Source organism: Perca flavescens, chromosome 10, assembly GCF_004354835.1.
Source record: "Perca flavescens isolate YP-PL-M2 chromosome 10, PFLA_1.0, whole genome shotgun sequence".
In the NCBI taxonomy this organism is placed as follows: Eukaryota; Metazoa; Chordata; class Actinopteri; order Perciformes; family Percidae; genus Perca; species Perca flavescens.
Window position 1 is genome coordinate 33935997 of NC_041340.1, and position 24786 is coordinate 33960782.

The window sequence follows — 24786 nt, forward strand, 5'->3', positions numbered from 1 at the left end:
GCTAATGATTGTGTCATAACCAAGCGACTTACTGTCGCATAGTAGAGGAATTACCGTATAGTACAGGAGAAGCTCGCAGACAGTGTCAACTTACATTAGCTGTTTAGATTTAATTACTAATGTTAACTAGCATGTTAGTTAGCAATAATCAGCCTGTGCCCATGTTATCTCCTTACATCCACCTACACTCTCCGTCTCTGTAAGATTGGGAATGATTGAGATTTCTCTTGGCACAGCTACCAGAAGACTTACAACTTTCAGACACGTTGCTCACGTCACATCTACATCGGCAAGCTCAGTTAGCAGCTGCGCAGTAACGCTCAACACTCAATGGAAAAGTGCTTCTAATATCCTTCACTGGTCTCCGTCCAGAGCTACGGGATCTGTTGGTCCATTCTTATCTTCAGTATACTGTCTATGCTTATGACCTCATAAAGTGAAATGTTCATGCCATGGGACCTTTAAAAAAATGAGCAATAATTTGGCGGCCCTCTGCAGTAACTCTGAGGACCCCCTGTTGACGATCTCTGTCATAAAACATTTGTAAAGCAGATTTATTTAATATATATTTTAAACTGTGCATTGTTCACTTCTCCGCCTTTGTTGCTCGTGTCTTTCCGCGTTACCTACGCCAACTGAACATCAGCAGAATAGCACGAAACTGGAGGCAGGAATGTAAATTGAATCATCCTTCTGCAGGATGAAAACAATTAATAATGTTACTCCACAGAGTGCAACTAGTGGGCAGGAACTCCACAGGGTACCTTTAAGGTGATAGATAGGTCAGTGTTGTGTCAGTAAAATGTATTTCTCATACAACGATTTATAACAGATGGATACGATCATGACAAAAAATATACACCTGCAACCCATGAGGCAAATATGAAGGAGAGGTAAATGGAATGAAAAGAGGAGAGAAAATGATTACGAGAGGTGAAATTGGCAGGGAAGAGATGTGAAGTGTTTTCTCTGCTCTTGGGACAATTTTATATTTTTTTTTTTCATTCGTAGCATACAGACTTCACTTCAAGCCAGTTCGACACATGTTCCGCATGATTGCCCAGAAATTGAAAAAGGGTAAAATAACTAAAAAAAAAAAAGCATGAGACTAAATTCATCCTATATTTCAATATGCAATTACAAGGCTTTTAACCGTTTGTGTTGCATGGACAGATTGACTCTGTGGAGTCATGCACAAATTAGGAAACTGTTCAGTTCTGTCCAAAGATTTCCAGCACCAGAGAGCAAAGCACTCTCTTCTCCAGAGGAGAGAAACGACAGACCGAGGACGGAGAGAAAACACAGAATAGACTGGAGAGCTCCCAGAGGAACTCCCTCGCTGCTCTGCAGCTCTACAAAATGCATGCAACAGAATGGTGAGGTGTGTGTGTGTGTGTGTGTGTGTGTGTGTGTGTGTGTGTGTGTATACAGACCGGTGGCAGAGTGCTTTGTTTCTGCAGGACAAACAGGAATGCAGACTAAAACACACTGGAGAAGGTTGTGATCATAAGTTACTAAAAAAAAAAAAAAACACAGTCAACTTTTGCTGCAAAAATATTTTATTCACTTTTTTTAACAAACTAATCCAATCAGACATAAATATGTTAACAGCCTGTCCTTGGCAAGCTTGAGATTTGAATTATTTCTGCAGCATTTATTTTTTATTTTCCCTTCAGAAAACTGGAGCTCAGGCTCGAAGCTGCTCTGATGCAACCAAACTCATTTTTAATAAGCTCATTTCCCCCCCTCTTATTATCTGCATGGACAGCTTATATTACACGATGCAGGGACACCAGCAAGCCACTGAATATAATATATAAACTGGCACAAATGCAAAGAGGTCAACAGGTGTCAGAAATACAAAAAAAATAAATTCAATTCCATCTAAAGAATTCGCCTGACATATGATAGAGCACGCTGATTACATGATTCATCTGCATCCCATTAACATGAAGCCAGTGCAGCCTACAATAAAAGTTGACAGACCAAATCCCCCCCTCCCTCTTCATTGTGGGACCTGAAATTCAAGCTGAAATTGCTTTCTTCTAAATTGCCCACAGTGCAAAAAATGTTCATGCATTGGAACGGCAGTAAAATGTCGCCGCAGTCGGTTTCATTTGCATTGAATTATTACGGGTGGCTTTTGCTCACTTCATTTTGGGTCCACAAATTGATCTGAACCGACTGTTGTACAAGCAGGCAGGCAAATAGCTACGAGTGACATCAAGTGCAAAAAGAAATGTCACATTGTTTAACACTACACTACAATACTGTGCAAGTCCCTTTTAGCAGTTGTACTTGAAAGTGAAGCGACAACACCTGAGGCAGACGGCGTGATCAATAGAACGCTGAAGAGTGGCGTCGCTATTAATCAAAAAGGCCTAATTCTTCACGTTTCCTCAATATTCCTTCAGATGAAAAGACTTTAGCAGATGACTGCTTGTAAAATGTGATGTGATCATTTAATAAAAAAATAAATAAAAAAAGAGGAGGCGGTACTGTACCAGCCAATCAGACGTGTCTGTCAGGAGTTCATGCTTCCAGGTAAAGTGGTCTTAAAAAAAATATATATATATAAAGGTTGCCTGGTTCAGCTGCTCAGACGTCAGGGTTAGCTGTGTTAAAGGAATAGTTGAACTGTTTTTGGAAATGTGCCATTTGATTTTTTTTGCAGTTACAGTAGAAGATCTATACAACTCTCATGTATGTACGCTAAATATGAGCCAGCTGCCAATTAGCTTAGCATAAAGACTGGAAGCTAAACACCAACCACAACCCTTACCCTTTCACTAATTAACAGGTTTTATCTTTATTGTTTAAGTCTGTGCACAAACTGAAAAGTAAAAAAATCAAAGAAAGTAGCTTTTATTAGGAGTTAAGTGCTGGAACTTTCTGAGAGTTCCTAAAAACTTAACTTATAATTTTTTACATTTCTGTTTATAAAGATAAAACATGTTAATAAATTAGTTTAGTTTAAGAGCCAGCCTAACTGTTTTCCCCTTGCTTCTGGTCTTGAGGCGAAGCTAATTGCTAATTGCCAGCTGCTCTGGTTTCCTGGAGGTATCATGGCTGACATCTGGCGGCGGGCATTCTCCTCCCTTTTCCGCCATCTCTGCTAATTATTTTTGCAAGGCCACCGTCGCTGCATCTGAGGCTTGGCGCCACCCAGGAAGGTTGCGATTGGTTTAAAGACCTAAGTGGTCCCCTAATACTGTATCTGAAGTCTCTTTTATATAGGCCTTAGTGGTCCCCTAATACTGTATCTGAAGTCTCTTTTATATAGACCTTAGTGGTCCCCTAATACTGTATCTGAAGTCTCTTTTATATAGACCTTAGTGGTCCCCTAATACTGTATCTGAAGTCTCTTTCCTGAAATTCAGCCTTGGTGCAGAATTACAGCCACTAGAGCCAGTCCCACAATGAGCTTTCCTTAGAATGTGTAGCTTTAAATGCTACTGAGGAGGAGAGAGGGGGGGGCCTTGACCAACTGCCACTTTGCTCGTTTGAAAGCCATGATGTTTCCGTCTCTCTCATGGGTGGGCCAAATTCTCTGGGCAGGCAAAGCAGAGAAAGGGGAGGTAACCTTTCCCCTTATGATGTCATGAAAGAGAAGATTCCCGATTGGTCCATCTGAGCTTTCATTTTCTCAAAGGCAGAGCAGGATACCCAGGGCTTGGTTTACACCTATCACCATTTCTAGCCACTGGGGGGACCATAGGCAGGCTGGGGGAACTCCTGTTAAAAAAAGCTCAAAGTGACATTTTCATGCCATGGGACCTTCAACTTGTGCAGCCAGACCAAACTCCAGCTCATAGAAAGAAAGTAAATATGCTCCTCAAACTGTTTTTTTATTTATTTATTTTTATAATTACTGTAGATAATCAGAAATCTGTGTGCTGGCATGTAAAGTTAGAACAAAACTTCCTCCTCGAAAGTGAATCATCAAGTTTACACAGACGTCAACGGCAGGCACGTCAACGGCAGGCAAAGAACGTGTCATAAACAAACAAGTCATAAACCTTTATGACATAACGCGTCTTTTAGTGTCTTTTTTTTTAAGTGTGATTCAGTTTTCGTCATGACAAGTTAGGGTTATGACTGTGTCATATTTTCATGACCGCATCATGTCACTCTTATGTAGACACCTTCAAGTAAAGGGTTACCGAAAAACACTCAAAGTTGTGTTTGGCAGCAGGAAGACAAACCAATCAGAGGTTTCGGTGCACATTGTGGATATTGGTCTTCTTTTTGGATTATTCACTTTGCCCATGTTTTTGAACCCAGATCTGCCTGCCAATAAGTTCTTAACGAGGAACATTAGCCTGAAGAACTGGGCCTGAAAGATTAACAGTGATACCACACAATACTAAACCAGACAAAATATTCAAGGCGTGATCCTTTTCTAGATAGTTTTCATCCATACATCTCTCCATCTGTCCATGTGTTGGGTTTTATTCTCGTCATCACGCCTTCCTTCGTCCAGTTTTCCTCCCTGCTGAGAGGTAGAGGAGCTGCAGCCTCATTCTCCTCCACAGGCTCATCGTCTGAACACCAACCACAAGTCGGAAAACGAGTAAGTAAATGAATCCATTAGTGAGTGGTAATTGGGTGTAATTTCGTAAAAAAATGAATTCAAACTTACATGAGGCAGGCCGGCCATCTTTGTCAGCATCACACTGGCCTCAGCTTCATTGTAGATGTTATTATCCTCACCGGGGTCGTCTGCCAGCATGTACAGCTCTCCAGCATGGATATCTGAATGATTAAACTAGCACACACACACACACACACACACACACACACACACACACACACACACACACACACACACACACACACACACACACACACACACACACACACACACACACACACACACACACACACACACACACACACACACACACACACACACACACACACACACACACACACACACACACACACACACACACACACACACACACACACACACACACACACACACACACACACACACACACACACACACACACACACACACACACACACACACACACACACACACACACACACACACACACACACACACACACACAATGAGGAGTGTGTATGCGTTTTTGAAGAATTAGTATGCATTTTAAGTAGCAGTAGTATGGGTTGACGTTTTGCACATGGTCTATGTTTTGGGTGTTTTAGCCAGGTGGTTTTACTGTCCACGATGGTTTCTGGTGGTTTTGTCTATGCCTTTGTATTTTCCAAGCACCAACTTGGCCAACACAAAGAAACAGACACAAAAAAAAAAAACAGGAGAATAATACGACACAAATACGAGAATATGTTATACACCAACCTTAAATGTTTTAGGGTTGAATCCCAGCCAGAGAGTGTATCGATAGTCCCAGCAGCGTAGAGAGTAACCCATGATCTTTATGTCTTTAAGATCAGGGAGGTCAGAGTTCACCTAAAAAGAAAGAACATTGAACTGTAGAAGCATCTTAGGTCTCAGTCTGTATCTGATAGAACGTCATTGACACTGATTTAGGTGCTCTTGGATACACAGTTGGATGCTATATGAGTGACATGCAGGCTCTGCATGCACAGCCAACCACCAATCATGATCAATTTTAATCAATTTAAAATTCTTCTACACTAGAGGATGGATACCCGAGATATTTAGAAAGGATGTTTGGGCTCGGTCACATCAGCGCGATAAGGCATTGAACAATTGAAACATTTCTAAAAAGCTTATTATGCAGGTGCGCGCCTGTGTTAACGTGCGCTTGTTGCCCCTGTGTGCGCTGATGCCCTCATCTGTTGACATTTCCGAATGCCTTCCTACAAATGTCAAACATGTGTCATTAGTATGAAAAAAAAAAAAAAAAAAAAGATTTTAAACTGTCGGGCTCAGACACAAATATCTTAATGCCTGTGGGGCTCGGGCTGGGCTCGGTTACTGCTCTGTCGGACGCGGGCCGGGCTCGGACAGAAAAATGCAGCTCGATCCGTACTCTAATCTACACTACTACGTTTTGGTTTAAAACCCAACATCTTTTGCTCATGTTTACCCCTCACATCCGCACTACTCCAGCGTTTCCAAGCCCTTAAAACGGAGGCAATTGGAAACACTGACGCCCCCGCCCCCCCTTTTGCTTTGAAATCTTTAGGGTTGCCTTATAATCTGGACGGGCACAAACGGAGACCTTTGGAAACGACGACGCACGTCAGTCAGTCTTCAACAACAAGCAGAATACTGAAGGCAGCAGAAATGCAGCACGGAGTACACCGTCAAAAGACATTATTGCGATATTCAACAATATTTTCCTCAGATTGAGCAGCCCCTACTACTGTACAAACTCCATTAATTTAAAGTAACAGTGTGACATGTTATTTATTAGGCATAGACCTGCTTTCTGAATGATCAGGAATAATAAATGATTTAACCCCTTAGACAGCTCATGAAAGCTTATTTGATTGGCTTTTTAAAAAAAAAAAAAAAAAAAAAAAAAAAAAAGAAACACTCGCGCCTGCTACCTGTGGTGTATCAGCAGGTCGAGGGTACTGGCTTAAAGCTATGGCTTCCTCATCCCGTCTTTCTTCTTGGTGTTGGAAGGTGTAGGCCATGTTGTTTCCTTCTGTACACAACTCCTTCTGAAAGCAAGAAAACAGACCCAAGAGTAAAAAGGAAATTAACGTCAAGAGTCCATTAGATGACATTTGTATCGGGCTTGTTTATCAAGTGTTTACTTCTCCATTCATTTTGTTTGGCAATGTTAATACAAGGCCGTTTGAACTAACTGTACAAAAAAGGCGCCTGAAGGTCCCACTTCTGTTCCTGTGCTGCAGTTTGTAGAGAAAGCGAAGTACAGGAAATGACATGAAAACATGTTTCAACTCAAGATTTCAACAAGCTCAGTCAAAGTTACCGAGACTGAATTACATTGCGAATCCCACTTCTAAGGTTTAAATAAGTTTAAAAACAACAAGAGAGTCTACAGCCATGCTAGCTGATCTGTGAGGCTCTACTTGCAGCCAAATGCTAACATCAGCATGCTCACAATGACAACTGTTAGATTCATCCAAGACCATTAACTTAAAGGACAATTCCGGCGCAAAATGAACCTAGGGGTTAATAACATGTGTACCGAGTCGACCGTTCTCTGGGATATGTTTTTGTGCTAATCAAAGGGGTCCCGTGATTAGCTTCGAATGCTAGTTTTCGGGGCAGAGGGTAAATCTCTATTTCTACACCACTAACAAGGCTCAAAATGGCACCACACTTCCACGGTAGCATAACGAGGGTCCTCAGATTTAAACCGAAGCATTGAGAAGTGTAAGTGTAAAGACAGTTTATTAAAAATATAGTTTAGAAACAACAGTAGTTTTCACGTTTTCATGCGGGCGCCATCTTGGAAAACAGTCATGACCAGTCGAATGACTAACGCTGTGCAACCAGTAACCAATAACATAGCTCAAACACAGAGTTTAACTGGTCATGACTGTTTTCCAAGATAGCGCCGGCTTATAAAGTGTCAGGTTTAGTTCCATCATAGTGTTAAAAGGTATAGTGGAGGATTTTCCCGAATTTTAGAAAAGAACCGCCCTCTCTACTTTTTGAAAAAAATGCACATGCGCAACACTCTGCCTGCTCCCGAGAGGGAACGCCTACCCTGTAAAGCCTGACACATGATAAAATAACCAGAAAATTCAAATTTTTATTTTATTATAAATTTTTTTTTATTAAACCTTATTACAAAATTCTAAAAAAAAATTTGCCATATGATTTTGTTTAGGATATATTTTTTGTATCATGTTTGATACATTGGGCGTTTGGGCAACGTTTTACTCACAACAATGTTCATTTTAGGTACAAAAATTTGTTGTTTTTGGGACCTCAACTTCCATGCTTGTATGGGCTACACTTTCATCTGGATAGTCTTCCTCATCACTGCTATCTGAACTTCCATTATCATGCATAACCTTAGGAGTCCATTCCTCCTCCTCCTCATCTTCCCCTAACTGCTCCATGTCACTTGATTTGCCATGTACTATCATGCTAATGACATTTTTAATATACTTCTTCTTACTCTAGTCTTTTTCACATCTAAAAATACACAAATTGGTCGATATAGCATAGCGATTATGTTGTTATTTTGAAAATACCCAAAATGTATTTTAAGATGGCATTTTAGTCATTAATTACATTAATTAAATCAAAATAGTGTGCGTTTGTATAGTGGTAGGCATTATGTAGATTACATTACAAAAATGTGACTTGAAAGTTCAGGGATAAAGAACCTTAAATCCCCGCAGTATCAAATTTAATACACACATTTTTAACACGATTTAACTATAATATAAATAATTAATTTTTAGGTAATTATGCATTGTTTCAATAAAGATGATATTTAAAAAAAATAGTAATAACATAAATGTTATTCTTACCATAACTATATGAAAATTAGCAACTTGTTCCCTGCCAAAAGTGTGTGGAGGATTTAATGACAGCAGCCATTTTGAAAAGGTAAAAAAAAATCCCTTTCACTGCTTGTAGTGGAATGATACTCTACTAGAGGGCAGAATACATGTATCAGATTATATACAACAGGTGTTTAAGGAAATTATTGATCAACTTGATGAGATAGAAGTTTCAAAAACTTGCGTAGCAAATATGATACAAATGGTTTTACAGGGTTTAAACGTGTGCACGAGAGTGCACGGTTTACAAGTTGCTGTCGGCATGGCTCATACAAGCCTACTTTCCAAAAGAAGATTTGCACTTTTTCACAAATTGAGAGGTTTACCGTGTGTGCACGGTGCGTGACTTGTGCCAGGGCTAGCATCGCTAATCATAGCGTACATCAACTTTTACTAGCAGTGATTTTAAATGGATTTCTCCAAATAGCATGCCAAACTTTACCTGTGGAGTAGAAACTTTGCGACTGAGGAATCAGTGGGAAGCCCAACCTGTGCTTTTAGCGCACGCCAGCGTGTGAAATATTCTCCCAAAAGCTTCAATGCTTCAATGAATGGCTGAAACCGTAGATCAAGCTCACCACACATACACCTGAAAGCTCGGGACGTGCACGTACCACGGCCTTACGTAAACATATCACCAGAATGATTGACAACTAGGAGGATCAATCGTCTTGATGATCCACCCGGAAAAAGAAAATCCTCCACTATACCTTTAATTAGGGGTGGAAAAAAAAAAAAAAAATCAAAAAAAAAAATCAATGCAACATAGTATCACAATATTTTCCGTGGCAATACTGTATCGATACACAGACGCCAAGTATAGATCTTTTATTTTATATGTGTTGGTCAGTTTGTCTGCTTGACAATCTGATTTTGCAGCAATACAATTGAAGTGAGATGAACAAACAGAGAAATGTATCTTTTTAGATAAAACAGATGTTGACAAAGTTTCCTTTTGAAGTTGGAAAAAAAGTTAATGAATTGCAATATATCGCAGAATATTGCAATAGGTTTAAAATCGCAATAATATCGTATCGTGAGATAAGTATCGTGATGACATCGTATCGTAAGGCCTCTGGTGATTCCCACCCCTAGTGTTAAGTGTCAAAAAAACATTAGCCAACGTTGTTGTTCAGTAGTTAGCTCAGTAGTTAGCTCAGAGATTATTGGCTAATGAAATTACTGATTTAGCAGGGGTGGTTAACACTTTTGAATGCACTGTATCTGTGTCAGTCTCATTAGGGGCTGAGACCCCCTAAAGGTCTAATCCTAGAATCGCCCCGGATGCCACCACTAATAAAAAAATACAACAGAATAAAGTTTGCCACTGTGGTTAAGACAAAAATCCAGTTTTAGGTAGAATCATAGCTTTCAGTGCATTTTAAACAGTTCACATGGCAACATTTATGAAATAACTTTTTATATATACACACATTTTCTGAAAATGTCACTATATTCTGACCGTAGCAAAAAACGTTCACGTTCCTCTGCCTCCCTGTAGTGTTCCTAACGGCAGTGCAAGTTTCCACCGCGCTTGAAGAGAACCAATCAGAGCCGAGTAGTCTAACGCAGCGTCAGTGACTGCTGGCGAACTGCAGTCAGACTGTAAAACCAGGCAGCGCTGATTAAATGTGAATCAAGATTCTGTTATTGTATTGCCTATTTCTCACCTCAAAAGGTTTTCAGAAACATATTTTAGTGTGCCTTGAAGCTGTAAAATAAGTTGTTGACAATGCATTGAGACTCTTCGACTCTAATTGGTCGTTTTCCATAAGCCATTGGGAGCACCAGGAGGAGGCGGAGGAAAGTGACATTTTTCACAGATCATGTAGCACTGTCAGGATATAGTGACAGTTTTGAGCAAATACAAGTTTATTTCATTTATTTTTGATAAGTTACCTACGGTCGCTTTAAGTGAAAACTACTGGATTGAATAAATGCATTCATTTTCATCCATTCATACCTGGAAGGAAATTTCAGGACAAGGTTGAGGTGCTCCGAGGCCAGCCATGTAGGAGACGGTAGGAAAAACATCCAACAGATTCACCATGTTTCTTATAACTTGGTCAACTGGAAGATAGATAGAGAGATATAGAGAAGTCAGCCAATTAGAGAAAGTCTTACATAGCCACCGATGCAAATTAGTCAAGATATCCACTGAAATGTACTAGATACCCTGCTCTTTCATTTCATCATCATTGCACCATTTGCACTTGAAGTAAGAAAACTGTCCAAAGCAAAATATCAAAAGTGTATTCCTGTCTAAATACTTTTGGGAGCTCTGTGTAAATCAAAGACTTCATTAAAGTCAAGTTGGCATAATAATAAATGTTTTAACACATTTTTAAAGAGGAATTAGGACCATGAATAATAAATCAAACTTGAGTTCCCTTCAGTGTCTTGAAGGATTGTACAGGCTTCGCGTTAAGCAATGGTAACTTGTTGTCAGTGAAGGGGCCTTACTCTTAAAGATGGGCTCAGATTGGGTGAGGGGATCGATAAAGGGAAAGGTGGACTCTGGCAGCTGATCTTGACATGTGGTGACCCCAGGAACGAAGAAGATGAGAGGGACGCGTGTCGTCACATCAAAATTTGAATATTTAGCCCATTCGCCGTGTTCTCCTAGTGACCATCCTGCAACACGGGGGGACAAAGAGCGATAAGAATGATGTTAGTTTAAAAAGAATGGCAGAAATAAACTGAGCAAAAACTGTAAAATCTATAGCATAAAATAACATGGTAGATACAGATTCCCAGTCATCTAATATTTGAAAATGATGGCATTTGATTAAGCTCCACGGTGTACTATCAAACAGTCGTGGAAAGGATTCACTGCAGCGTCCTCCACTGAAGGAGACATTAAAAGAAATTGAGTTTCCGAGTCACAAAGTTTTAAAAAAAAAATAAGAGAAAGTGCAAGAAAGAGCTGGGTTTGTAAGAGTACAGCAAAACTGTGGAAGGAGCCAATGGCCCAATATGCTGTTACAACACTGCCATCTGGTGGTGAAACAAGCAAAGCTGCCACAAGTCTGCAATTACTACTACTTCCTAAATAATTGAGAGCACTGAGAGCCTAATACAGTGTTTCCTTTAGGATTGTTTTTTTAGCGGTGGGGGCAAGTCCAAACACTGTAAATAAACCCACTATTAATTACATTATCTTAATGCTTCAGCATGTAAATAATGCACCTAAAATACAAACGTGAGCAAGGGCGTTGAGCAATCGCCATTTATATCGAATCAACAGCCACGTGCAATTTACAATGAAAATCACCAGTTAATTTAAATATGCAAGACCAGGCCACACACACACACACTTTCTGCAGAGTTTCTGCTATTCTCCAACATGCACTCTAACAATGCAGCCCTAATTATGATACCGTGGGGGGCAGAAATGTTGCCGTGGGGGACCGCCACGGTCAAATCAACATAGAGGAAACACTGTGATAACGAGTTAAAGAAATATTTGGAAGGAAAAAAAGATATCAACTGTACGGACCATGATCTGAGGTGAACACCACCATAGTGCTGTTGGTCAGCCCCAGCGCATCCAGAGTACGGAGCAGACGGCCAACTTGAGCGTCCATGTAAGACACCGCAGCGTAATAGTGCTGACGGATACGCAGCTGAAGACATGATACAGAACACGATTACTGTATGAATATTTCAGGGAGCAACAACATGGAAACCAACTTTTAAAATGGTTTAAAAAAAAGAGCAGCAAGTTCATACCTGAAAGTCTTTAGGAATTGGTCCATATGGGAAGCTAATGTTGAGCTTTTGGACATCGTCTCTCTTCCTCACGTCCGTCCAGGGGTTGTAGGCCACAGGTGGAAGGAGTTGAGGGACATTGGGGTCAGGGGCCAGAGTCATTTGCTCTATGGGATATAGACCCAGGTACTCCTGTAACATGTAAACAACAGGTTTCTAAAGGATGTTCCGTGAAAACAGGTACACATATACACAATATAAATACTGTATTTGCATTATGAGGGGGCCTACGTAGCTTAGGCTATGTTTAGATGGAAACGATCTGAAGAGTATACGCAAAAGCGCCGTTGCGTTCTCACTTTTTATTCCGCGTTTAGACGAGCGTTTTGGGGAGGGAAATCTGCGTGCATATGGTGACGCAAAAGTGTGAAATTTACACAGCCCCCCTCGGGTCAGCTGTTAAAAAAAAAAAAAAACTAAACTGTACGCACAGATTCATAATCTGTGCTCTCTGTTTTATAAACTTAAGCAAAACTAGAAAGATATTCACAGATTCGAACTTCTGGGATTAATGCTCTATAGCGAAATGTTATTAAATCAAACTACGCATCTTTCCTAAAGTAGTAAGGTTAACAACGAGCTACAAACTCATTTTCATCAAAACAAGCCGTCCTCCGACCTGGAGAAATAACATGTGTAAACATAAATACAGCTCTGGCCGTGCTTACGGACAGAATCTAGTGGTAGAATAGAGATACTACAAATACAGATACTCAAAGCATTTGACAGTATGCATAACGCAATTAAAAACATACTGTAGGTCCTGTGATTCCTTTTATTAGAAAACACTCAATTAGTCATTTGTCTAGTTTTAAACCGACAAGGTGCCCAATTGGTGTCAAACCCTATAAAAGACAGCACTGACAAATGTCTGAAATATAGTGAAATGGCTTATCTTGCTTTTTGGGAAGACTTGGTAAAGCAATGCACTTAAAGATCACGCTGATCTGCTTGGCGAGCGCACAGAGTGGCTTCTAAGTAGGTACCGCTTCCCCAAAAATGTACTGCTGGATTTGTGTCTTTTCAGTTTTCTATTCCCTGGTTTTTACTAGGGCCGGGACTCGATTAAAAAAAAATTAATCTAATTAATTACAGGCTTTGTAATTAATAGAAATTTATCGCATTTTAATTCCATAAATATTTGACCTGAGAACAGTGAGAAGTAATTTTTTTCACATGGATTTTTAGTATACCATTGAATAATGACTGAATACATAAGCAACACAATATTGTTTATTTTTGTTCAACTAAGTCCAGCAGACCAGTGCAATTTTTGCCATTAAGTGTACCAATAGCATATTTAGAAATATAGTACATTTCAGAAATTCAGGTAGCCTATAGGTAGGTAGACCTTCTGTAAACTAGTAAACATTTTTTTTTAAGTAAAACAATACTTTCAAGTACATTCAGACTTCGTTACCCTGGTCCTTAAACCAGTCATCATGTGCTGCGGTGATATGAGAATTCCTTGTTGCATAGCTTGCACACAACCATGCTCTAATCGACGCTTCCATCAGTTTGTTTTTTATAACAATATTTCCCCATCCACGGGGCCAACCAAAGCGGTCTCGTCAGCTTTTTCGTTCATGTTCACTGTGGTTTGTGGTTGTCTGAAGCATTGACATATATAAAAAGGTCTGAAGTCATGAACGCTAGTTGGTGCTCAGTCTAAATCGGTCCGCCGAAACTCATCCAGTGAGAAACGTCCCGCGGTGCAAAAATAAGTGATTAAAATGCGTAAAAAAATGTTTAACGTGTTATTTGTGTAATTAACGCATTTTAAGTCTGTAATTAATTAATTAATTAATCAATCAATCAATCTTAATTAACGCGTTAAAGTCCCGGCTCTAGTTTTTACACACACAGACCCCACATCAAAACTAGCGCCCTAATTGGTGTAACTTTCGGCTTCTGCTTCATGAAAACATTGTATTAAAAACAAAAACAATACCTAATTAACATAGCAACAAACCATATCTGATCCCAGGAGCTGGCGCCCGTGTCTGGCCAAAATTATGCTCCCCGCCCCCTGCCAAATTACATATTGCATGTTTAAGTTAAGACAGGAACATTGACTTAGGAAATGTTCATCTGTAATAGCTTTTTTTTTTTTATATAAATCAGGTATTAATTAACCCTTATTAGCGTGGTTACGAAACAAAAACAAGATTGGCAGGTTCAGAAGCTTCTGCAATAAGGGCCCCTGGTCTCCACATCCTCCAGGTTAACACCATCATTCATTCTCATGCTCTGGCATTATTTGCTCAGTCCCTCATCTTGTGAAAATCATGGTTCTCCAAGACTCAAGTCTTTGTCCACAACAGCACTGTCGAGCAAAACTGCCTCTTGCAGCAGGACAAAGACTTTCACTTTTCCACTCTAAGTACAGGGGCCGGGGACTAAGTGAATTGTATAATGCATCCCAGTCAGTGAAGGTCTGTCTTCATGAATGAGCATTACAGAGATTCTACCAGAAGAATAGTTGCATCCAGTTGAGAGGGCTCCTCACAAGGGCTCTTCACAGACAGCATCATCAAGTCAAGTAGCTCCCTTTAGATGTGCATAACCACCGATGCTAGTCAACCGCTCATTCACAGTAACCAATGAAACTTCATCCCAACAGTGTTATAAGATTACGAAAGTGGATCATACAGCCTAGGGTATTTAAAAAGGCAGTGAATGGACAATCTTTTCAAGCGTACTGAGGCAGGCTGTTATTGCACAAGAAAGCAGGTTAACACAGCTACAGCATATGATCACCTGACAGGAGAAGGATTCGCCATGCATTACTCTTTTACAACGCACTGCAAAGAGACTAACAAATGGCACCATTGACCAATATGGTTACAAACTGCGGCTCAGATAGAGATCAAGCATTTCCCCAGCGGATTTAAGAAAACATTTGTACAGACTCTTTGTACAAATGAAATGAACCAGAGTCTTGTAGGACCAGGCTAGTGTACCAGAGTCTGGGTGGACCAGGCTAAGGTGGCGATACACTTCTAGAGAGAATACGGTATACCCTGAGACATTTCTAAAAAACTAATAGTTTTCTTTAAAAAAAAAAAAAAAAAAGTCAGTCAGTCTGACATTTATTTCATTTGTAAAGAAGTACATAACATGGATCTTCTGCATTTTCTGCTTTCGGCCTATTTTGCTGGAAACGGATATGATTAATCCGTCGGCGGTACAGTATAAAACAGAAAAAAATTCTAGGGAAAAGAATCAATTTTAAAAATCGTTGCGAACCCCCCCCTCCCATACATACGATTTTCGATTTTTATTTTCACCCCTATTACACATATCAAGGTTTTTAGACTGGCACGTGCAGCTAATATCAATACAGGTTTTCACAATACAACTATTATTATTTAACTATAATCTAACATTAATGCACGTCACATCTCAAACAGTGTACCGAGGGTCTGACTAGCGTTGGTACATACCTGTGGGATCCTGAAGGGTATGTGTGGTTTGTGAAAGCCCACAGCCAAGAAGAAAGGAACGTCGTCGTTGGCCCGAGTCTTCAGTAATCTCACCGCCTCGTCTGTGCTCTCCATGTCAGGGAGGGTTCCCCCAGGCTGCTCGGTCACGTTCACTGCACACAGTAAGTTGGCGTGGAGTTTACCATCCTCTCCTTTACACATCTGGAAACAAGGTTTTAATACAAAATTATTAAAAAGTAAGATTTGTGTACAATTCCTGCTGAGATGTACATGTCAGTTTCTATCTTCAGATTCTGTTGGCTGGTGTGCTAAACTGATGCCACGTGGGAGGACACATTGAGTTCTAGGGCTGGGTAGAGAATTCCATACTTTTTAGGCACCGACCGAATTGCCTCTATAGTATCGAGCAATGCCTTGTCATTCAATACCCAATTTCAGCACCTAAGGAGTAAATCTCATCAGCGCTTCTACCAAGACCTAATGATGCTGCTGATTGGCTGTCTAACACTACACATCGTAGAGACACAGGGAAAACTCTACGTCACGCACAGAGACGGGGCTCATACACACGCATTCATTCTCCCTTGTGGGGGGGAGGGGCATAAGAGATCGGTTTGGGCTTTAGTGGAAAGGGGGGGAGGGAGGGACTGAGAAGTTGTCGATGTTCAAATGTCCTGGATCTTCACAATCTTACCTATATTTAAGTCACTCTCTATCGCTGAACAAGGTAACACAATAGTGATTGAGCCTATGGCCCACTGATCAAAGTATTGCAATATTTATACATTTGCAGTATTTTGAACTTTGTGTTCAGCATGACTTTTCCCTGGGGAAAAAAGATGCAGCATTTTATTTTTATTTTTTCCCCCCCATTGTATACACACATAAAATGGAAATATGTACAAAATTCAGAAAAAAAAAAAACTTATAGCTCATGTATCAACAAGAACACCATGTAAATAGTATGAGATTCTTTCTTCATTAAAATGTCTAAAAATGCCTAAACCTATGTTTTTACTTGTGTACTTGCACTATTACAAATGTTTCCAACCATGTTCAAAGCCAGAGAAATCTGTCATTTTAATCAATGACAGGCGTTTGGTCATCAACGGCGTCATATAGCCTTTGACCCCTGTAGTTACTCTAACTTCCATCGAAACACAGGAAACGCCAGACGATACGTTCAAGAGTAATTGTGAATCATACAATGTTAAAGAATTATACAGAGTAATGCAGCATTTTTCTGCCACACAGCATCATTTTGTTCATTAATTACATGAGGACTTTTTCCTATTCACACCTTTTCTTTCTCATATCTAAACGAAGCTGGGTGGTATGCAGGGATGGACCAGCTGTAAGGGTAGTCATCAGTGTGGTTGGAGGCAATACCTAAAGAAAGGAAATACAACACAACCAGTGTTACTGCTATACAATCGGATGGACAGACTTTGAGAGTAAACAAATTCATTGGTTTTTGAAGCTCTGAATGCTCTTGGCCCTAGTCATTTAGCACATCTGCTTTCAGCCTACGAGCCCTCTAGAAGTCTCCGGTCCCCAGATCCTTTGATTGTAGCTGACTTTACCAGCTGACATCGCTATTAGCTGTTGAAACAGTTCGGGACACACAAGGCCGAAAATTGGTCGTTGGACAGTCTGGCGAGGTCAGTGACTCGAATCTGTTCGGTGTGTCTCGTGCAGTCGTCAGTCTGGGGGCTGTCGGCGTTCATTTTAGCCGACCTGACATGTTCAGTCGGGGGCAGGGCAGTCGGGACTTACCTGGAAACGGCGAGCAGAATGAGGTGACTAGAGTCTCTCAAAATCTGATGAAAATCTTTTAAACTGACCTTTGTCGATCTGAAATGAAGACAGATTCAGCAACTGCACGGCCTATTTCTCGCTTAAAATGTTTTCAGAAACATGTTTCAGAGAACTTTTTTAGTACAATATGAGATCGTATTCTGAACAAGCCACCATGACAGTCTGGCTTTGAATTTCCGGAGAAAACAAACCCATATGACCTGTTCGTCCAATCAGCTGCCGGTTTTCATTTCTTGGGCAACAATACAGAGCAGCGCTGCATGCTGCTATGGAGACTTATTCCATTTCTCAAGTCGGTGTCGCCTCAGTGTGTTCTGAGGCAGTTTTTTGGACCTCGAGGACCCGACTGATCATTCCGACTGGCTTTTCTGCAGAGGGTCGGCCGTCTGGTTGGCGTGTACCGGCCATTACGCCGCCTTCACACTGGCACTTGAAATCAGCTCAGTAATACGCAATGTGCCCCCAGTGGATGTCGTACTACACCGTTGAAAGCATCGGATGAGAGTAGAAAAAAAAAATGGCGGAGAGACTAGAATGACTCATTCGGTCAGTGTCCGAATGTCTAATTCTCTATGAGGCTATAGAGATATAAACAGAAAGGCCGCTGCGGAGAAAAGTTGCCCAGGATGTTGACACGGCAGGTCGGTTAAATGGGATATAGCCGTGTAATGTCAATAGTTTGATGTCTGTAGCTAACCAACTTAGCCATAGCAGGTATCCTAGGCATCGTTTCTACACAGAAGAACTTTTCTCATACTCCAAAATGAATCCATTACGCCTACATGACAACATATCGTTATGAAATAATTATTTATTTGATTAAAAGTTAAGAATTCAGATTTGTTTATCAGTACCACAGAGGTGTTGAAATTAATCAAATAATCGATGCATCGAATCGTGGACATTGACAATGCTGCATCGATAATCGGCAGGCTCACAATCAATTATTTCTGTTTACAATTTAATCTAGGCCTAACAACATTCCCTTTTTGCACATTCAGGAAGTGCCATGTGCTCAGTGCTGTAGTTTTATGTATCCAATTTATTTAGTATTAGAGCACTGCAGAATGTTTTGTTTTTGAAGCTTGAAAAGCTATGAATTAAATATCCTACATGGCTTGAATAGAAAAATGTATTTGACGCATCGAGATATCGAATTTAATCGCTGACATGATAATCATAATCGAATCGGGAGATCAGTGAAGATTCACACCTCTAGTACCACAGCAACGCTAACTTCTGCTCGGATTGTCGGATAGGAACCGTCTGTTGCCTGTCGTACGAGTTCCAACTTTAACGCATCTGGATGACCAATGGACACAAGATTTTCCGCACCGGTTCAGACCCATCCGCATGCGGCCTGCGAATCTCCGTAGGAAATGAACAACTTCCAGTCGGTTCGCAGCCGTATCTACTGTGCCAATTTGAAGACGCCGTTAAGTCCAGTTCAGACCAAAGATTTGCGACGAGACAAAACTTGCAACTAACTGGTCTGCAGCGTTCTGAAAGCTGACAGTTTACACCAACGCAATGAGACGAGATGGTGCATCATCTCCATAACAACGCCTCTTTGTACTTCCGTTCTAACTTCGACTTTTAGGCTTGGAGGCTTTGTAGCTGGATATACAATTGGTTTCATCTAAATATGAATGTGGATAACGTTAGGGATATTGAGATGCTTGCTACAGTTACATTTTGAGTGATTAATCGGCAAAAAATATTTTATTTCTCCAATTCACTGCTTTGTTCCAACGCCGCTGGGTGCTCCCTCTCTCTCTCGCTTTACCACATAACGTTACCGTGCTATCGGGCGGTCGTTGAGGCTCCGTCTAAAACTCTGCCATTTTGACCAGCTGTTTGTAACATAAAAATAAAAATGTATTAAGGATCATTTTATTTCTATAGTTTATAGCTGACATTACCAGCTGAAACAGAAAAGGAGATCAGTGAGAGGCGATTGTCACCGCCCCAGCAAATTTGAAAGCCCACACTGCACTTTAGTTCATAACAGGAGGATCATAACTTATGCCAAGCCACAGGAGAAAGAATCCCCGGCGCCAAAGATTTAAGACATGTTGTCATAGCTTCTTGGTACCTAACGGCTACCGTAGCTGCAACACGCATTTGAAAAAGTGAGGCTCTAGAGAGCACTATTCGTTTGAATGCAAAATACAGTTTCACTGCTAGATGGGAGAAATTCCTACACAGTGGACCTTTAAGCTTTTCATTGAATTTTATTTATCTTTACTAAATTTTTTTTTTTTATCTTCTTTATTTAATATTCTTCTTTTATATTTTTATTGATTTTATTTCACTTCTTTGTTTAGACAAGCTTTTAATTGAATTTTACACTTTTTTTACTGTATTAGTATATGTGTATTAGTCTTTCCTTTAATTTATAGTATATCCTTTTAGTTGTATTTTACCTATTTACTCAGTTATTTATTGACGCAGCTCCAAGTGTTTGTTTTATCTATCTTACTTCAAAATGATGGGAGTTTGGTTCGGTCTTTTGGTGTTTCCTCAAGGTTTTCCATGATAGTGTTTCCCCAAGTTCTGATTTTATCAATTCCTGTTATTGATTTCATGTTTGCTCCTGTGTGTTTTTGTGATTTTATATTAAAGTGCTCATATTATGCTCATTTTCAGGTTCATAAATTGTATTTAGAGGTTGTACCAGAATAGGTTTACATTGTTTAAATAAAAAAAAAAAAAAAAAAAAACATTTTTGTTGTACTGCACATTGCTGCAGCTCTTTTCACCCAGTGTGTTGAGCTCTCTGTTTTAGCTACAGAGTGAGGCAACTCACTTCTGTTCCATCTTTGTTGGGAGTCGCACATGCTCAGTAGCTAGGTAAGGACTACTAGCCAGTCAGAAGCAGAGTATGAGGGCGTGCCACGCTAGCAGCTAGGCGAACATTATAACGTGTGTTACAAAGTGACCACGTTGGTCTCTGAAGTAAAGGCTGGACTACAATAGAGCTGTTTGGAGCAGTTTGTGAACAGTGTTTTGTGTTTAAGATGGTAAGTCCCTTTTTGGGGGAACTTTGGGCTTTTTCACTTTGAAAACCTATTACATGCACACAAAAATGATATACAACACAAAGGAAAGGGAAAAAGCATAATATGAGCACTTTAAGGCTGGATCTCATTTCTCTGTCTTACACCTTCCCCTTAACATTCCCCTTAGTTTTGCCCATTCACGTGAGAGTAAGGGCTATTCCAATTCTCATTTTGATCAAGGGGTAGGGCTAAGGGGAAGGGGTAGATACCTCTTAGTTTTAAGCAAAGTCGCAAGCTTACTTGAAAGCAAGGGGTACCCAGAATACATTATGCAGCCGGCAACAATGGCGACCAGAATGACCAGAGAGACCCATAAATGTAAGTATTTTTGGGTTAAAGAATTGATTTAAAAATTACGAAAGTCTTATTTTGTGCTATACACAGTCCTGTACATATATATTTGCAACCATGTTCGGAATTGAAACGTTACGAAAAAAAAAAAAAAAAAAAAAAAAACGCTAGTTTGCTACGCTAACGATACATTGCTTATTTGCACAACAGTCCCGAATTTCTCTGCCTTGAATGGACACCATGCATGTCTACAGTGTTAACTAAACTCCATTAGCAGCAAACTTCGTTTGATATCAGTGCATAACACTACTTGCTTTGGAGACATCGATACGTGCTTTACATAAACCGTCGTGTATCACACACCGGAGGAAACCCAGCAGCTGATCCACTTTCGGGCTGAATACTAGCAGAAGTTTGCGTGCGTTCATGTTGTAGCCATTCATTATTGTAATCCTGTGTAATTTTGTAGTACTCGTGTACTGCTCTGCTTGTGTATGGGGGTGGGGAAGCATGGCAGTTTTTTTTGTTTTTTGTTTCTTTTTTTTATGTGAAGCACTTGATGTAAAGCACTTAGTGAAAAGTGCTATATAAAACAAATGGTTTATATAGCACTTTTCACTAAGCTGGGGATTTCTGTATGACTTCCTGAATATGTTGCTGTGCATAACCAGCATACAAAATGCTTGTGAAAGTTTTGCTGTATCACCCAAATTAAAAACGTAGATCATGAATCTCACCTGGATGAAACACCTTGCCCACAGACATCGTGAAGTACCCTTGAGATTTGAAGTATTGTGGAAGGGTCGTGTAGTTCCCAGAATGGACTCTCCAGTAAGAATTGAAGTCATAGAGCCTGGTGGTGTCTGGTCTACGACTAGTTAACATGGACGTACGACTGGGAGCACAAACGGCTTGCTGAGAGAGAGAGAGAGAGAGAGAGAGAGAGAGAGAGAGAGAGAGAGAGAGAGAGAGAGAGAGAGAGAGAGAGAGAGAGAGAGAGAGAGAGAGAGAGAGAGAGAGAGAGAGAGATACAACTTCAAACATTTCCATGAGGTAATATTTCAGAGCATAAAACATATTACAACACCAACTGACCTGCGCATATGCATTGAGAAAAACTTGGCTTTTGGATGCCAGTTGGTCAATGTTTGGGGATTTGACCACAGAGTCCCCATAGCAGCCCAAGGATGTCCGCAAATCATCTGCCATGATGAATAGGACATTTCTCCTCTCTGAAAGCAAAGGCACACCACACAACTGCTCTGAATGAACCCATTAAGTTTAGGCATATTTTCCAGATTCCTGCAATGAAACCTTAATAGTAGGGATACAATTATCCTAGTAAGCTTAATTGTAAACTAAGTGGTGTCAAATACATAAATACAGCAACAACTACAGTGTGTAATAGGGGTGGGGGTGAAAAATAACAAACAAAATATAGGCTATGTATGGTGACTTTTTTGCGACAATTTTTAAAAGCAATTATTTTCCCTAGAAACAATACATTTATTTTGAGGAATGATTCACCTAAATAGGAGGTTCCACCCCTTGTTTTCGGAAAACCATATAAAAAATTTGTCATGTGACCACATTTTGAAAAGCCATCCATTTTACTCATCCTCCGAAGAAGGGAGACACATGGCATGAGAAGTAAGCACATTTTAGCTCAAAGTAAAATTTCTATGATTAAGGTTTTTTGATTGTAGTGTCTGAACAATTATAGAAAAGTTTGAAAACATTTGACACATGGTTTAGTGCTTTAGCAGTCTACCCAATGAGTCTATAGAGTTAGCATGATGTTAGCTCTTAACTGCTGGATCATGCTAGTTTTTCAAACTTATGGGTCTGGGGTGATTTGTGCCAAAGGGCCTGGGTTAAGTTGTGCCAGTGATGAAGGGGTCATCCCTAGAGGTGATGTGCTCAAGAAACTACCCACACCCCAAAAACTTGGTGGTACAGCCAGAAGGGAGCAGAAGTGTATATTCCCCTGCAGCATTGACAAGTGGGATGTTAAGCAGTAGGCCAGATCCAGACCACCTAGACCTACATACTGACAGGGGATAATCTGGAGAAGTGAGGAGATGGGCATGCCTTGTCAGTGTTTGATTTAGGCCTACCTGCCATTTGTTTACTTTAGATAACACGGATTTCAGTTTTGAGTTATTAAAGAAGTTTTATTAAGTTTTTAAGTGGCCTAAGTCGCAATAGGATGTTTAGAAATAAGCCGAGTCACTTTATTCTTATAGGTTACATAATTGACAGACAGCGTTCTATGTATGTAAACGGGCATTTATTGCCAAAGCCTTTTTGCCTAAAATGATTCACAAATATCACATATTGTGTATTTCAGTTTTTTGTGTTTTCCCAAACTACAAAATACGACTTATTCCAACAGTTTAATAGGGTGACAATATCTAAATTGCATTTGTCTTGCTTTCATATAGCATTACAGTTCATAACATTACAATGTTCTGTTTTACTTCAGAAATCACTGGCACAATTTACCCCAACGTATTCCCCCAAAGGCACAACTTACCCCGCATCAGGGGCAAGTTGTGCCACGAGACCACTTTTTTTTCCAAAGCTATATTTCTGAAACAAATTTATTTCAGATCCAAAAGTTATTGTTCTCAGGGATGCACCACATACTGAAATATATGTACATCCTTAAGTTGAAGGCATTACTGTCATGGCTTCACTTTACAGTCACTTTGAGTAAAAACTGGCACAACTCACCCCACTTTCCTCTACTAAATGAAAGTTAAGAGTGCCACTGGATAACATAAATACCACAGATAAAAGCTTGACAGAAGCTAGCAAGTTTCCCTTCAACTAATATTAAATTCAATTAGAACTCAATAAATCTTTTCACATGTGGCCTTAATCCTCTTCCGTACCTTACAAGCAAAGCACCATTCAATGAGCAAATTAATTGAATTAACATTAGCTTACTCTAGCTACAGCCACTAACTAAACATAACAAGCACTCATTAACCGCTAATGTGAGCTAGTTAGCAAGATGAACAAACTACTGAAATAAATATACAAACACACTAAGTGTAAAGCCCCTGTTAGCCTTCATACGAAATTTCCACACGTTTTGCTAGCAATACATTGAGCATTTGCTAAGTACAAACTCTAGCTAAGTTACCTATTCTTGGCACAACAGCAGGAGCCAGAGTGTGAAGAACTGTGAGGAGAAGCCATATTCGGACCCATTTGAACATTTTGGACTGGATGGAGAAGACTAACGACACGACGCTGTCCTTCATAAAGTGTAACGTTATTTTAAAGTTAGTCTTGCACCCCCACTACAGCTTCAGCCGTCTTCCCACAGCGTGCGTGCGTGTGGGATCTAAACAAATGAACTTGTCCATTGTCATTTTTAAACAATTTTTTGATTGGTCCACTCAGCAGTCGCCCCGCCCCGAAACGCTAATCATATTAGTTAAATGATGTGTCAATCACCTGTGTTTTAATTTATGAACTTGGCACTGTAGGTAAGATATAGTGCATGAAGCGAGGTCTCACTCTGCACCAAATTGACTTCTGCGATTGTAACAAAATTAACCCCAGGGAAATCCTATGGTAAATCCCAAGAAAAAGTCTTGCACTCAAAATCTTAACAACGTATGTAAAAGTATGTAATATTATCATCCAAATTAACTTAAATACTTAAAGTAAGTATTGATTCTGCAGTAAAATGTTTCCTGTCAGTGTTTTATTATTATATGTGATGTTTCTGGATTAATATTACTGCTGCTTTATGTATGTTGCATGTATTTATTTATGTATTGCATGTCATGTTTAAGCTTGTGCTAATTTGAACTTTTTTATACCATACATATATATCTGTTTATTTAATGTTGGGTAGTTTAATCTACAGCAATGCATCATCTATATTGAAGAACATAACGTTATTATCATTAATAAAAAACATT

The 24786-nt window shown here is 39.9% G+C and overlaps 1 protein-coding gene across 2 annotated transcripts; it reads right to left on the minus strand.

The window, feature by feature from the left end:
• Window positions 1–3841: 3841 nt before the first annotated feature.
• On the minus strand, window positions 3842–24224 carry ids (iduronate 2-sulfatase). Of its 2 annotated transcripts, none has more exons than XM_028589212.1 (13): window positions 23997–24224; window positions 21941–22077; window positions 21583–21760; window positions 16975–17063; window positions 15675–15875; window positions 12190–12360; window positions 11957–12083; window positions 10921–11091; window positions 10421–10527; window positions 6514–6627; window positions 5333–5443; window positions 4643–4768; window positions 3842–4544 (listed from the first exon to the last, which is right to left on the minus strand). In XM_028589212.1, exons 1-13 carry the CDS (start codon window positions 24115–24117, stop codon window positions 4464–4466), a joined length of 1734 nt encoding a protein of 577 aa, XP_028445013.1. In that variant the 5' UTR covers window positions 24118–24224; the 3' UTR covers window positions 3842–4463. The 2 variants fall into 2 exon arrangements, with proteins under 2 accessions (XP_028445013.1, XP_028445012.1); XM_028589211.1 differs by having other exon boundaries at window positions 6514–6630.
• Between the last annotated feature and the right edge of the window lie 562 nt (window positions 24225–24786).

What these genes read in the sequence shown, in the direction of transcription:
- ids (XM_028589211.1), bottom strand. Translation starts at nt 24,117, where the DNA reads ATGAAGGACAGCGTCGTGTCGTTAGTCTTCTCCATCCAGTCCAAAATG. An exon ending in TACCCTTCAGGATCCCACAG is followed by an intron (nt 12,361 to 15,674) that starts GTATGTACCAAC and finishes TACATGTTACAG; the next exon opens with GAGTACCTGGGTCTATATCC. An exon ending in GACCTGCTGATACACCACAG is followed by an intron (nt 5,444 to 6,513) that starts GTAGCAGGCGCG and finishes CTTTCTTTTTAG; the next exon opens with GTGAACTCTGACCTCCCTGA.